At 46.6% G+C, this 15,542-nt stretch overlaps 1 protein-coding gene across 9 annotated transcripts in view; it reads left to right on the top strand.

Annotated features, from left to right (window-relative positions):
- EIF4G3 (eukaryotic translation initiation factor 4 gamma 3) overlaps positions 1 to 15,542 on the top strand; it is a 153,311-nt gene that overhangs the window by 78,982 nt on the left and 58,787 nt on the right. For 8 of the 9 annotated variants that reach the window (XR_010375859.1, XM_064470416.1, XM_064470413.1 and 5 more), the window contains 4 exons: positions 6,550 to 6,729; positions 7,297 to 7,411; positions 11,338 to 11,438; positions 13,769 to 13,891. Coding sequence is in view for 8 of the 9 variants with exons in the window: in XM_064470416.1 (XP_064326486.1) it covers positions 6,550 to 6,729; positions 7,297 to 7,411; positions 11,338 to 11,438; positions 13,769 to 13,891 (519 nt within the window). In the remaining variant the exon portion in view is untranslated. Of the gene's footprint in view, positions 1 to 6,549; positions 6,730 to 7,296; positions 7,412 to 8,813; positions 8,848 to 11,337; positions 11,439 to 13,768; positions 13,892 to 15,542 lie in introns of those variants that run through there. The other variant, XM_064470414.1, reaches the window with a different exon arrangement.

The following is a 15,542-nucleotide window of genomic DNA, read 5'->3' as shown; positions in this document are numbered from 1 at the left end:
TTTGAAGTCTGCTTATAATTATCTGAGAGAAGCTGTCACTGTTAGAAAAACATTTCAGGCTTTATTCCCAGTTATATCTGCATCGGGAGAGGCACAGAGAAACCTGGGCTGCAGATGAGCTGTTTATTTCTTTTAATCCAAAACTCTCTCTCTGCCCGTGGTGCGGACTGGGGGGTGGAGAGGGGGATTTTTGCCACTGACACGTGCAGGAGGGTCACGGCTGTCAAAGCAGATTCATCCCGAACCTTAGAGGATTTGTGAGACCAAAATAAGTTACTATTCTCATGTGGAAGACCTTTAACGTGCTGGAATAGTTAAATTGTGTAACAAGCAACAGGCTTTGAGATTCGGTAACCTACAAAGTACTAAATAAGTAAATTGACCGTAGTGGGGCTAATATTTCTTGCAACAACATAATACGCTCTTCTAAGGAGGCGGCAGCACGATGAGGTTTGCAACGATTCCTGTGTCAATCCCAGTGTGATTTTATTAACATATGCCTCGTATTGATTCTGTGTCTTTTTTAATCAAATAATGGATTGTTCTTTAATGTTATTTCCTGTAATTATTCGATCTTTAAAGTACTCAAATTAGCACGATTTAAGTGCTTGAAGTTGACTGGCAACTTTATAAGCAGCTTTTCAGGTGGGAACGCCTGCCCTGGTGGTTGGTAGTCAGCTGATGCTATGGAAAGCGTAATCAAACTCTGTATCAGAGAAAATGCTAGAATGGGATTTAGGATGCTGTTCTAGCAGTGGCTGAAGTAAAATGAAAACAGCAGCCGTGGTTCTGATTAAAAGTTAAATGTGCATCAGTGAGCGTTGATTCCAGCAACGCGGCTGCCTGAGAAACGGCTGAGAAGTCTCACTTTATAGGAGAAAGAAAATGGGCCCTGCTAAGTGTTTTGTGGCAGCATTTTGAAATATACTGTCGCCTTGTGTTTCTCTCCAGGCGCTGCAGTGGGCGCAGCCGCTGCCCTGCCGCGGCGTCCTGCTCCGTTTCCCACTTTGTGCACGGAGCATCCCTTTTTTATCTTTTTAAGTGAGGCTCTTGAGTCACTTTGTTGCTTCTGATCCTCACAAAGCACGATTGAAAATAGCAGTTTTCTTCTAATCTGAAGTCCAAAATGTAGAATAACCCTTAATTTAAGAAGTGACTTCAGGAGCATATGGGTTATTTTTAAACGGATGCTCAGAAGAGGCCGGTGTAATTAAAAACAGAAATAACTAGTATAAACTGAAATGTCATAGTTCTCTTTCTGACTTGTAATTGTATTTGAGATTAGTTTACTGGTAATGGCAGACTAATTCAGTTTGAGGTTGCTGGTGTAGTGTGTTCCAGTTTTAGCTTGGGGTTACTCGAGTTCTTTCGGGTACAGCTTATACAACAGAAAACTGGGTTTGGCTGTGTACTGTTGTTAAAAAGCCTTGTGATTTGGAGAGGTCGGGAAGTTACTCCCTCAGCTGACTCAAGACTAATCATTTTGTAGCTGCTTGGGGTATCTCAAGTTAGAAAGCGATCAGAAACGGCTGCCGTAGTCACTTCTCTGTCTTTGTCCACGAGCGGGTAAAGACTTACCAGTTTTAAATCCCATGGTTGACACAAAACAGGGTTTTTTCCCCCTCCCTGTTTTATCATTTAGCAAATAACAAAACTGGGAAAGCCTGAGGCAAGGGGGAGACCCAAGTCTTGCGTTGGGCCCAGAGCGCGGCACTAGGCTGCTGGTGGCCACTGGGGAAGCGAGACGTGGACCTGTGGACTCTCTGCTGCGGCTCCTGCTTCTGGCACCAGATCTTTATGCCTCAAGGCTGCAGCTCCTCAGCTGAGCCCCGGTGCCTGTGCTGAAGTTCGAAAGATCAAATACAACGTGCCGACTTCCATCTGCAGGCAGGCGTGGTTCCTGCTGTATTGCCTGGGCAGCCACCCCCTCCTCCCTCCGCCAGGTCAGGGTCAGGTTATCCCACCAGCCTCCTTGGTGGGACCAAAAAGACGAAAGATTAGTAACAGGGCTGTCTCAGGGTGCGAGAGGCTTAACTGAAGCGGAGAGCTTGGGTGTGCTATTTGAATTGCTAGCATTGATGGCAACTTGTTGAATTTTCCTTTTGCTTCCTTCCTCCGCAACGTTCTGCAGGGCTTTGTGGACCCATCGCAGCTGCCAGCCTTGAGCCGATGTAGAACAAAACAGACGGGTGCCTGGGCACCTTGCGCTCGATGGGCAAAGCTTAGCTTTGTTTTCAGTGCTCTCACCACAAGTTTGTTTTTCCGTGAAGCTTTTAGAGCACAGAGGAAGTGCTCCACAAACATTTCACTGGAAGTGATGGCTTAGAAATACAGAGTAAATAGAAAAACAATTAAGTTGCAGTGGTGGTTTATCAGAAGGAGGAGGGTGCGCTCTTTGGTCATCGATTTTTCTAGATGACGGTATCTTATCTGGCTGGCTTTCAAGGGGCTTTTGACACAGGGTCATCTGGGAAGAAAATTAAGCAGGAGGTGATGGTTAATAAAAAGATATTGAGGCACGTATGTCTAAGGAGTGACTAAGAAGTAAATGGCAGGGTAGTGCTGAGAAGGGTAGGCAGGAGGTTAGGAGTGGATTTCCTTAATATTCATGTTAATCACTCTGGCACAAATAGCAGGTAGGTGTCTGCAGCAAACTTAATGAGCGCACAGCTAGAAAACGTGGCTAGCTCAAGGATGCTGTGCTCGGAGGACTGGCGTGATGGAAGCGAGGCGTGATGTAGCGTTGCAGGGTACAAGCCCTTATACTTCAGGAGAGCTTTTATTCTGCAAAGTGGGAGCTCATCAGCTGAAATAACCTGTGCAACGCAATCTTTAGATGAACCACCCAAGTTATTTCCAGCTGAGCCCGCGAGGTGTTACTGCTCTGTTGGGAAGTACTGGGGAGACCCTGTCTGGAGCGGGTATGCAATTCTGCTTATCTTCCAGAAAGACTTCCTTGAGCAGGTAGATGAAGGGCTGCCGAGATGATGAAAGCTTATCAGATGAGCAGGCTGAAAGAGTTGAGCTTGAGGCAGCCGATAAAAGCAATGTTTGAGAGGGGTTTACTTGTGCTCCTCTGTAAGTGTATCAGGGGAGCAACCCTAGGAAGGAAGAAGTTAAAGACCTTATTAACCAGTAACACTGAGTCCAAAACGATCCAAGAAATCCCTCCCTAAGAGAGCTGGGCAGATAAGGGATGGGGCCCTGACTTGAGGACCACGGCTCAGGTCCTTGCTGGTAGCTGAACGACTGTGTAGCAAGTTTCACACTAATTTGACCATCATTAGATGTAGCAGGACTTAATTTTTGAAGGAAGTAGTCAAGGAAGGGTTGATGTAGCAAAGGGTTTCTATCAGAAGCCTTGCTGTGGTCCGGGGTACCTTCATTCTGCTCCTGAGTGGGTCCTGTATGTTCTTCACTCCAAATCCTGCACTCATTAGAAGAAACTGAGGCAAAATGTCTCAGATTTTAATCTCCTGGTGCTCTCCCATGGGACATCATTAGCGTTACTCAAAAGCGTCGTCTGTGCAGGCATCCGTTCGACCTTGCAAGGCGGATTTTTTAGCAAATCAAGTCAGAATAGTCAAACATTTCTAAGAATGACTTTTAAATATTGCTAGCTTAGCTTTGGAGGGACAGGAACAAGGATGGAGTGTAAAGCAGTTTCCCAGCCAGATGATACTTGTTCTGAACAGTACAACCCACGTACAAATCAGATGCACGGTGCTCTGGTGATACCTGGTTTCCTCGAGAATTTTAGTGTGACTTACGGGAAGTGGAGTAGCTAAAAGTACCTCAAACTTTGCTGGAGGGATCTCTGGTTGGCACTTCCAGAAGCTCCCGATGGCCTTGTTGCATGGAATAATGCATCTGCTTTTCTCCTCACTGTGTCCATCTTCCTTTCAGTGGTCAAACGCTCCTCCTTTTTCCTTCATGTCTGGATGTGAGCCACCTCTGCGATGGTGTGAGCAGTATTGGAGAGGTTTTTGAGAGCTGTTTTTGAGAGGTTGGGTTTTTTAACCGAGGGTTTCTTGTTCGGAGGGGGTCCTCCTGCCGTAGAAGAGCTTAGCGCTGCCATGGTGGCGTTCAATGCTTGATGGAAGAGCAAGCCTGTGCAACACACCAGCCGTTGTGGTGCGCAGAGCCTGCTCTCCTCCTCCTGCTACGGCAGGAGAGTGCCGGCTTCTGCTCCATGAGATGGAGTCTCTTAGGCGCCGGTTACCAGCGGCGGGGGTGAAAAGCTATCCATAAGCCGGGAGTTTCTGTCGCTGTAAGTTTTCCCTCGATGGGTTCAGTGACGTTATTAGCAGGTTACGTGGGTGCAGCAGGAGAGGACCAGGGTTCATGTCTGTGACTCGCACCGGTGGAGGATTCCCGTCTTCTGCGGCGAAGGCTTTTCCGTGCTGCCCTGTGGCTGTAGTTACTGTCAGGAGAGAGGCGGGTCTCGCTTCAACCTCCAGCCCAGTTTCACTCTGCATAGGTACAGATTCATGGTGGCTATTGGCTTCCCCCCCCACCCCCCGGGACACTTCTGCTGTAACCTGCTAACAGGTTAGAAGTAGTCGTTGTTCAGCGATTTGCAGTGAAAGAAGAAAGGACTTTTGCACTTCTTGGTGTCTTTGAATATTGAACAATTGCAAACTCTAGTTACTCTCGCCATGAATGTGAGAATGTGCCCTTGTTTCGTGCAACACTCGAGTAGTTCCCCCACGTCTAGACAGCCCCACAACTTTTACTAACGCAGGAGCGTGGCAGCGTGTTGCTCTGCTGGTTTTCTTTCTGCACCCTCGCTACCAGCCTTTCCTCCCCAGAGAGCTGCCTTCCCCGAATCGGGTCACACCGTACAGTGTGCCGGTGACAGCTCTTCATCCAGATTCACAGGGTTGGGCGTGAAAGCATTACGCTCATCTTAATGGTATCTTGATTTCTGAGACGGGGAGTCATCCGTGGCTTTCCTGGAGAAATCACTGGGGATGGGAACAGCTTAGGTGTCGTAAAGTCTTCACCAGAATGACCATTTTAAGTTCATCATCACGTCAAGTCTAGAGGCATCACAGCTTCCTTCCGCCCTACTCCATTCGCCGAACAAGCTCGCTTATGATGTAGTTACTCGCAGACGGTTTGCACTGAATGACGTCAGCAGTCAGCAGTCTGTGATGTGATGTACGAGGACCTAAATTTTTGTTTTTCTTTGCTTAACAATTAAATACGTGGCGTTTCTTATCCTTCCAGTCTTGGTGCCGAAGTGGAGGTCAAATCCATGATCTGAGCAGGGGTTTCTGCTTTATATACTGCCTCTGTATCACTGAGAGGGGCCAGATAGGAAAAATGTTTCATGTTTTAGGAGCAGAGTAAACAATAAAGTCTTTCTGTAGTGTCGTATTTCCTGCAGTTAATCATGGTTTGGGTTTTTTCTTTTTTTTTTCTTTTTTTTTCTTTTTTTCCCTTTTAAATTTTTTTTTTTAACTTTTATACTTCCATATAAAACTTTTCTTGATGAGTTTCTGACCCCTGCCTTAGGATTCTGGTAAAAGAGTCCTTGGTACCAGTTCAGTGTCTCTTTCTTGCTGTTTCTGTAAGAGTTGAGTCAAAGCAGGATAGAAAGATGAACGGAATTATGTGCAATTAGGGTGCATGTTATATCCTATTCCTTCCTATTGATCTGTAAGCTGTTCCATTGGCTTTCTTTCTGTTTCCTGCTGCTTTCTTGCTTCGTTATTGAAGGGAGGATTCAGACCTATACAGGTAATTTTAACTCCTGGTTCTGCATGGCATAAGTGTCTCTCTCACTTGTATCATTACTCCGTTAGTGAATGCGTTAATGTCTGATGCATATCTTAGCGACTGAGTTTCGAGATTGCAAAGGCTCCAGAGCAAGGTCTTCCAGTGCCATGAATGCTCCATACCGTGGATGCTGATGCCTTTCCCAGCGCGTAAGGGTTGAGAACGGAGCGTGTACCAGCCGGTTGCTTGGTTTCCCGGACCTGGTCCATCCGCGTGGGGCATCACTTCATGCGAACGTGGTAGAAGAGTTTGGTGCCACCCTGGAAGAGGTTGCCACCTTTCTGAAAACAGAGGGCAAGACAAGCCACCCGGCTCAGTTTGCATAAAGGATAGGCATGAGGCGCCTCTGCCCTTTGTAAAAATCTGCCTTTTTAGCTCTTCTGGAGATATATTGGAACAGTTGCCCTGATCTTTTACTGCCCTGGCAAATTTATAAAGGTGGCTTTTTGGGCAGTCAACCCACCTTATAAAAATATATTTGACAAAAATAATTTTTCTAAAGTTTGCTCTGAAAGTTGAGCTGTGTAATTCAGTAGATACAAACTAATAATTATTGGAGTTTAAAGTTTCTTACCTTCTTTTCTATCTTGTAAAATAGAAGGCTATAGCATGATTTCCAGACAAACAGAAATTGTCCTGCGGTTTTCCGAATGCGTGGCAATCCTTTGGAAGTAGCGTTATAATATTGTAATGAAATTTCAAATTCTTTCCCAGAAAGTCTGACCGGTTCTTTGGTTTCTCTCCTCTCTCCTTTCCCTGCCCTAGTTTTTTCAGAGGCCTCAGATACAGCCTCCAAGAGCTACCATCCAGAACAGCAGCCCTTCCATCCGTCCTGGTGCGCAAACGCCGACTGCGGTGTATCAAACCAACCAGCACATCATGATGGTTAATCACCTGCCAATGCCCTACCCGATGCCTCAGGGCCCCCAGTACTGTATACCACAGGTAAAAATACATTGTCCGGCCACGTAAGGAACCGCAGAGCAGCGCCTGCCCCGTCTGGATTTTCTCAAGACCTGCCGCAGAGCTGGGAGGGAGGGGGAATGAAGCTGGCAGTTGTGTATTTAGCCTCTGTCCTTTTTCTGCCTGAAGTGTTTGTTGTTCTGTGCGTGGAGGCAGTAAGAATAAATCACCCTTCTAGTTTTTGAGGTTCTCCTCAAAACCGGTGTCAGACTAAGCTCTTGGAAAATGTTTAGTGCTATAAATGTATCTGAACTGTCTTAATAGCTCTACAGTTAGTCTAAAACCTTGGGCCTTGTAAAAACCCAATATCGCTGAAATCGGGGAAGTGACTGTTTTCTACTTCAGCTCTCGTGTCCCCCCGTCCTGTCTGTAGGTGACAGAGCTTACCTCGCTTGCTTGTTTTGACAGTAACATTTCTGAATCTGTAATTAATCGGTTTGATAATGAGATCCCTGTTGACTGGGGGGGGGCTCGGTTACAGGTTCTGTATGCAACAGCATGAAGTCGCCCGACTCCTTGTAAACTGAGGGTTACTTTTTCCCCTCCTAGTATCGTCACAGTGGCCCTCCCTATGTCGGGCCCCCGCAGCAGTATCCTGTTCAGCCGCCAGGACCGGGACCCTTTTATCCAGGACCGGGTCCTGGGGAATTCCCCAACGCCTATGGTAAGTTCTGCTCAGAGATTTCTTAAAAAGTATTTTCTGGGTATGTTTTTCTGTTGCCAAGCTGAAGATTTATAATAGCAAAATGGATTAGCATTTGTTTGAACTCCAAATAGCTGCTCAATTTGGTTGTGTCACAGCCCTTATTATTCACTCCTGAAAAATTCACAGTAAGAGAGTATTGTTTGAACGAGTGCTTAAGGAAAGGCCGCAACTCGCAGAGCTACCTGTGATCACATGTGAACAAGAATAGCGGCTATTTGTTATTCCCTGCTCGATCATTATTATTTATTAAGGTATTGTGAATACATCTGGCAGCCCTGGTTTCCACTGAGCTATGCCCTGAACGCGTTCACAGCAATTCAGCAGTGAATGTTTCTTATCCCTGCGTTCCTTGTTCGGCACTTAGCGAGGGAGAAGAACAAGCCGTGCGGTTTGACTCACCGGTCTTATGCTGCAAAGATCAAGTTAGTGCAGTCGCAGAGTTTGTAACCCATGCACAGGCTGAAATTTGCCCTTTCAGCAGGCAGCTCCTGGCCTTGTCTTTTCTCAAGCAAAAGGCCTGGGAGATCGCCCAGCACCGTTGCGTGTGCTGTGGTTGTTTGGCACGCTATATTCAGTAGATTTGGTTGACTCCTCCAGGTATTGAGCTTCAAAGCTGCATCTAAAAATTGAGAGGCTGCATGTCCTGTGCTGGGCATCCCTCTTGTCTGCATCTCGCTGGTCCTGGGCTCCTCCAGGGCCTCACAACTGCCTCGTTTGGGTCCCAGTTTGCAGATCCCGTGTAATGGGGGGTGACTGTCCTCCACTGTCCCATGACGCCTCTCCTCCTGGCAGTCATCTGTTACATATAAGTAATTAAGTCCTTTCGTAATAATTTCCAGTGTGTTGCCAGGTACAATATACATCATACTTACATCACAGTCCCCTGTAGGGTTTTCTGTGGGATGTGTGTTTTGATACGTAAAACAAATCAGCTCCTGCGAGCTGTATTTGAATGAGATGCAGAATTAGGAATCCTGCAGTCACGTGTATCACTTTATTACTTTTTTAAATTTACCTTCCATTGCTCACTTGTGGGAAGATTTGAAAAGTCCACCAGAATCGAGAATTGTTCTAGTCATCACCCTGTTGTATGGGTTTCGTTTTTTTTTTTCAAAGGATTTTCACCTCTCGATATCAAACGTGAGGTGTTTTGTCCAGTCTGATCACTACCTGCCCACATGCACTCTGTAACCTGTTGGGGGCAGAGATACTATCAGCTTTCCGTGCGGCTTTAGCTGTTGGTATTTCAGAGCATCGAAGTGAATGATTACCTTCCACACAGACAACGACAACCCTGTGCCGCCGGCAGAATTGCGTGTTTGCTCTTCACAAACACAGATTCCTTTTAAAGGGGAGAAAAGCACCAGTTGCTTCCATGCTTACCATTTTAAAAGGTCTGGGCTATTTTTTCTTTCCTTCTTTCTTCTATTTTTTATTTATTTATTTATTTGGTGTATATAGAGCTAATGGGACTACTGTGAAAGGTTGCCATGAAGCCTTCAGACCTGGTTATGCAATTTCTGAATAAAAGGAGGGAAAGCAATTTTAAGGCAGCTAGTTCCTGTTGGCTTATCCTAGAAAAAATAAAGAGACGAAATATTGCAATGGCTCTTCAAATCTGATCCACTAAATGAGGAAATTACCCAGTACTCTTATGTTATTCTGCTATTACAGGTCTGCTTTCTTACTTTCTGCTTGCTTAGCACCGTTTGTCTTTGCTTCTGTAATTTGGGTAAAGCTCCCTTCTGGTTCCTTTCCACTCCTGAAAGCGCCTGCTTTCTTGCACAGAGGCGTGTAATCTTTCCGTCCCAGCTTGGTTTTAGGTTGCTGTGTCTGGGAAGCGTCGGTGGGCGAAGCCGGAGCCCTCCGTCACGCAGGGCGTTTCCAGGCAGGGAAGGTTTAGCCGAGGAAGAGGATGATTGCAGGTTTGCCTGTACTCGTCCACCTTTCCCTCCTGTTGCTTCCCTGCTATTTTTATATAGGGACTGGAAATGTTCCGTCTCTCACCAGGCGCTGCTCGTGGCGTTGGGAGACAACTAAATGTGCAGTCCAGGCCCGGATAATGCTGCTGGCCGCGGCCTTTCCCATAAACCTCAGAACGTCGTAGCCAGCGTGGCTGCTAGGCGTCAAACTCACCGCAGTTTGGCAGGCTGTAAAGGAGGTGATAAGGGAAGATACAGCAGAAGGCAAAACTTGTCAAGATGGACAGTGCATTTTTTTAAACTGTCTGAGGTTTGCAATTTACTGTTCTCTTTTCCATCAGCGAGTTTCCATGCTGCCTTAGGAAAGGCCTTGAAATGATGAACAGAAAGGAGGGAGAATAAAACTTGGGTGCCGCTGAAGTGGAAGGATCAAAAGGCAGGGCGCAGAGCAAAGAGCGTCGCACTGAAATATGCCTTGGCTTGTTGCCACGGAAGCTATAGTTCTTCCCAGAAGTTACTCTGACTTTTCGGGATTTGCTTTTTTTTTTTGGAAGTATTTTCCACAAAGGAAGAGTCCTTCCTTGAGTGACTGTAGCTGCTCTCTGGCAGGGATCATGTTACAGACTATCTGATTAGATCTGGTTTCTAGGAAACTAAAGATCAAGATAATGAGCGCATTGCAGGGCTCCCAGGCTTGCTCCTGTCCTCGCCTGTTACGCAAACTCACATGGTACACCTGGCCAGCTTGGCCAGAGCATTCGCTGGAAGAGTTCATCACTGTTTCTAAGGAGAGAGGCTGGAGGGTTCTCAGCCGCGGGGATGTGACGGAGACATTTGTGCCCTGAGGCCAGACCTGAAGTCACGCTACATACCGTGAAGTTCAAAATGAAGAGTTTATTGCGTCATTTAGGCCACCTTAATTGCAGCATCCGAGAGTGAATGCAGCAGGCTGAGCTTCAGCAGCTTGATGGCGGTGCCATGCAATGCTCTCCGCTTCCAGCTACCTGCCTGCTGTCGCAGCAGAGTTCTTGCTCTGGGCGTGCAGACAGGGAGCCTGCGCCGAGCTTCTGCTTCCCAGTTCCCAGTTTGAGGAACGTGGCCTTTGAAGTTGCAAATCAGACTCTGCTGGGCTGGCTTCGTTTGCTTTCTTGCGTTTCACCGTTCGCTTGAGATAGCAATAACCTCCCGTTCTGGTTACAGACGCGCAACACAGATTTTCATTCCCATTTAAAGCTTAGAAGAAAGAAAAAAAGCAGCACCATCTTACAAGTTCACCTGATACCTGATCCACAGAGAGAAGCCGGCGCTGCTATGCCACTTTTATCGATGCCTGGCACATCTTTTAAGTACTCGGTCATTTTGGGCCAGTCTTACTCCATAAAGGAAAACATAATGAAACTATATTGGCTATTATGAATGCAATCAACAATGCCGTGTAATTTTGCAATAATAACCGTGGTCGTGCTTTTTTTTGTGTTGCAGCATGAGAAGAACATTGCTTGTAATTACATTTTCTGGCTGTGCTTCAAACTAGGTTACAGTTGACCTTGCAAATTCTTTGTAATGGTTTGACTGAATTTCTCTACAAAGGGCGGGGGGGAACCAAACCCAAGCAACAAACCCACCTGTTTGTCAGTCAAAGGAGTCTAAGGATGGGCCACTTTTCTTTTCATGCCCTGGTGATTTCAGCAGCCTCTCAGAAATGGATGCACGTGATTGGAATTTTTCTTTTCACAGAGGAAAAAAAAGAAGTGACTTATTGGCTTGTCTTGCTGGAGAAGCAGCTTCTGTTTTAGTGGAAGTTGGGAAGAGCAGAACACAGACCAGTGGCAAGCTGGAAGCTCTGGTTTTTGAGGGGAGGGAGGAGTAGGTGGCCAGTCTTACCTCCTGCGCTTGGTTTTGTTTCATTAACGAGTGAACTGATCTTTTCGCTCTTGTTTCTATCGTGTCGCCCTTTCCCAGGAACACCTTTCTACCCGAGTCAGCCAGTGTATCAGTCAGCACCCATCATAGTGCCTACACAGCAGCAGCAGCCTCCACCAGCTAAAAGGGAGAAAAAAACGGTAAGTGACCATCGTTAACTGATACATCCCTTCTGAGAATTGTCCTGGTTCTAAGGCTGAAGGAAATTATGATGATCTTAAGCTTAAAATTGAGCTTTACCTTCACAGAGAGGTTAAGTCTTACCTTTCATGCCAAAGTGTAATTAAACACTGCACAATGCTGCAATGTTTATCTGATTTTCAGTTTTCTATGGGGACTTTCTGCTCTGAGTTCGTGACCCCTCAGCCAGTCAAAAAGGAAAATGTTTTTGCCAGTTTTGTAACGACCATAAAGAAAAGCAGCATCGTCTCGCCAGGCCTGGGATCCTGGGCTGCCCGCACTGCGGCTTAGAGTTACACCGCAGAGCCAGGCGGGAAGGAACAAACTCGGATGGGTTTGGGAGGCTGTTGGGAATTGGTTCAAATTGACAAGAAAGACGTTGTTCAATATTATGCCTTGGAAGAAGTAGGAAAACAGTAAGTTGCGGACATACCTGCAGGATTGAAGGAACCTGAACACATGGCGTTATCGGAGCAGGTAGAGGTTTGGAGGCCACATTGCCTCTCTTCCAAATTCACTGGTCAGAATTTGAGAGACGCAGGTTGATGGAATTTAAACCCGTTTGCAGGCGGATGGTGGTAGGGAATAGCAGAGACACACGAGGCGAGTGTAAGAAAAAGTTAGGGGCAGACTCGAACCTGTGAATGAACAGTTGGTTCTGAACGATTGCGAAGGAAATGACTCCACAGCGCTGTGTGTGTTAGGGCGGTTTGCAAACATTAAAAGAACTGTTTCCGGGGGGGGGTGTAAAAGTATGTCTCAAAACATTTTTACATGTCTCAAAATGCAGAATATCTGTATCTTCTGATGTTTTTGGAGGCAATTTGAGATGACACTTGGTTTGGGAAACCGGAAGAACTGAATGATGCCTTAGCTGGGCTTGCAAGAAAGGCCTTTTGTGTAGCTGCTGTCAGCATAGGGTGACGCAACTCCTCTTTGCCACCTCTTCGCCATCCCCCTCAGTCCTGAGGAGTCTCTCTTCGGCATCCGAAACACGAAGCACGACATGGGCGGGTCATTGATGCCGTTTGAAATGTAAAGATGTTCAGAAACACTCAGCAGTGGTTAAGCCGGTTTCGTGCCAATGAAGTTAAGTTCTTTGAAGCGGAAAAGCAAAAGGTCTTTTTAAATGCATGAGATGCTTTTCTCTGGATGTGCTATTTCAACTTGCTAATCTGTGTCGCAACTGAAGAGATGAGAGAAATTAAAGGAAAATTAAATGTACACACACCCACGTGCACCATTAGCTGAGTATTGCAAGCCTTCAGGCAGGGAAAGCGAGTTTTAATGCTATTGACTACTTGTCAGGAGGGGGAGAGGGTAGGAATTCGTGCCAACTCGTAAGTCCTTGTTGCTGTGGTTAATTAAACGTTTCTGAAGTTTTTCTGCTAAAACAAGAGAAGACCCCATCTTGTCAACATCCAAAGTACCGTGTGTAGTCTTCATTGTACTGTCTTCGTAACCCAAAGAGTCAAGAAGACACCACACGATGCTGAAGCTGACAAATCACAAAACCCTTCTGCAGCTAATGACTTCGTATGTTGCTGATTGAAAGAAGCACGGCGGTTCCAGTGGCGCCCCCGCCCTCGGAAGGATTGCGTCTCTGGGTTTCCTTGCGGCTGTGCATTGCGCTCAGCAGTGGGGACTTCGGCACGCAACCGATGGAGCGAGTCCAACCAAGAGCTTTTGGGAAGGTGGACAGACAAATGGTAGCTCTTTCATCAGGTTTATCTCCAATTCTGATGTTGAAGATTAAACACTCTGTTCCAAATGAACCCAGGCAGCTTGACTGTTCCCCCTATTCACTGAGACAGAGCGGATTTGCTTTCCCCCTTTACCAGCAGCTGGGTTGGCGAGGTCACTGAATTCCGTATCACGGTAAAACATGGCCTTTTTTTTATTCTTGTGCTTGCCGCTAACTGGCGAGCGTAGTTCTGTAGCTGAACTGCTAAATTTTCCCAGTTGCAGTAAGCTTATTTTCTGGAAGTAGAGACCGTATTCTGAATTACAGGGCCATGCACTGGGGTTGCACATATTTAGAGCTAACTGGTGTGGTTGTTGAGCGTTTTGAGTGAATTAGATTTTGAGATTAAGGGATGACATACCATGCATTGCCAGTTATTGAAACAAACCGCATTCCAGCGTTCCTGCAGAGCGTCAGCTCAACCCCGAGCATCTCCTACCCAGCGTAATGGAATTATGTCCTGTGCACGCTGTCCCCTCCATAAACCCCAAGGACAGCGTGTAACGGGAAGACTTGTTTGACTTATTTCTTTGTTCAATACCGTAGATCCGAATCCGGGATCCAAACCAGGGGGGCAAAGACATAACAGAAGAAATAATGTCTGGAGGGGGCAGCAGGAACCCAACGCCTCCCATCGTGAGACCCACTTCCACGCCTACTCCACCTCAGGTAACAAAATGGCCGCGTAGCCTTCTCCCAGTGATGTCTGCTTTGCTTTGCTGTTCGTTAGAGTCAATTCCTGTATCTCCCATCCACACCACCGATCGCTTCAGACACCTGGATGGTCCAAAATTGTTCGTGTTCTTCAAGGATTATTATTTTTCTCCAAGTTTGGTCATTTTTACCAACCTGTAGCTTATAAACTGTGGAGCTGAAGCACTGCTACAAGTTCCCTCTCCCTGTTTTTATTACCAGCAGTAGTTTTTAGATCTGCTAAAGGCTTTTAGTGTTAAAGGAGGAGCTAATATATATGAGAGAAATGTGACGTTTCCATTAGTGTCTTGTGTATGTGAGGAAAATCAGTATCATGCATGTGATTGATTGTATCTCTTCAATTGCATCATTGTCCATATTAATGTCTTTCTGCTTTAGTAGCGTTGCTTTGGAGTCACCAGAATGACTGTAGCTCAGGAATTTTATCACAGAGCTTCAAACGGCAGAGATGTGGTCTCTGCATGTTCAACCTTAAAAATGCATTTTTCTGACATAGGAAAACACATAAATGTCCCAAACTGACATTTTCCGTAGCTCATAAGTAGCTTAAAAAAAAAAATAAATCCTTGTTTCACATCTTTGAGTTTCTGACCCCTTCTAAGCCTGAGAAGTCCACGAGTAATATCTGGAAATTAAACTGATTGGAAATCCAGGTCTGTCCTAGTCCTTTTGACCCAGGGCCAAAAGAAAAGAACGCACTCAGGCTTGCAGACCAGCAGTCCCGACGCGAACTTAGGTCCACCACGGCATGAACCGACGGGGCTGGAAGTGGCTGCGTTACCTCATGAGGAGATGATTTCTCTCCTCTCACCAACTCTTCCCCACCTGCAGCAGGAAGAGGTGATGCCTCCTTGATCTCCCCATAGCCCTGGAGATGGAGAGCTGTTTGCTTCACACATCGTCTGAGCTCTCCCTCTCTTTTGGGAGAGATGGAGCTAAGCCACAGGCTGCTAAACCCAAATGTTTTTGAACAATTGGAGAAGGAGAAACTCTATGGCTTGGCACAAGCCGTGGGAATTGGCTGAGTTTTATTGGGGGTTGTTGTCCACGTCTTAGGACCTGATGAGAAGACGATAAATATCAGGAAGGTTCTCTGAGTGATGGGTGGGCTTTAGATCGGAGCCTGGCTGAGGCTGGGGTGCAATTTCTTCTGCTAAGTTCTTCCCTGTTTAATGTCAGAGACTAGTTTTTGCCAGCTTTTAGGTGGAATGGCCTTTCCTGAGCTGAAACCTTACTTTCCCCTCTGCATCTGGACAGTTTTTCTGCTGACTGTCCTGTGCCGAGGCGAAAGCACGAGCTTGTGTTGAGACACCCATTGAGCTGGAGCGAGACCTTGAGGTTACAGCTGAGCCAGTAACAGTGTACCTGGGATCACTGAGATGAAGAGCCCGGCCTGCAGATCTCCCCTCTGCTGAGACCAACGGGATAGTTACGGCTTTTGGCCGTTGCCCTGATTCAGTCGAACCCTCTTGTCACACGACGACATCACCGGTCGCTTTGGTCACCTGCTTTCTCCTCCTGGTCTCCGTCGTGGGCAAGCAGCAGCGAGGCACCACGCTCGAGCAATTCGCGGCCAGCCGTGGGTTTGCAACAAGGACGGCAATGC

The sequence above is a fragment of the Phalacrocorax carbo genome, chromosome 20, assembly GCF_963921805.1.
Source record: "Phalacrocorax carbo chromosome 20, bPhaCar2.1, whole genome shotgun sequence".
In the NCBI taxonomy this organism is placed as follows: Eukaryota; Metazoa; Chordata; class Aves; order Suliformes; family Phalacrocoracidae; genus Phalacrocorax; species Phalacrocorax carbo.
Note: the sequence above shows the minus strand (reverse complement) of the source record. Positions and strands in the feature narration are given on the sequence as shown.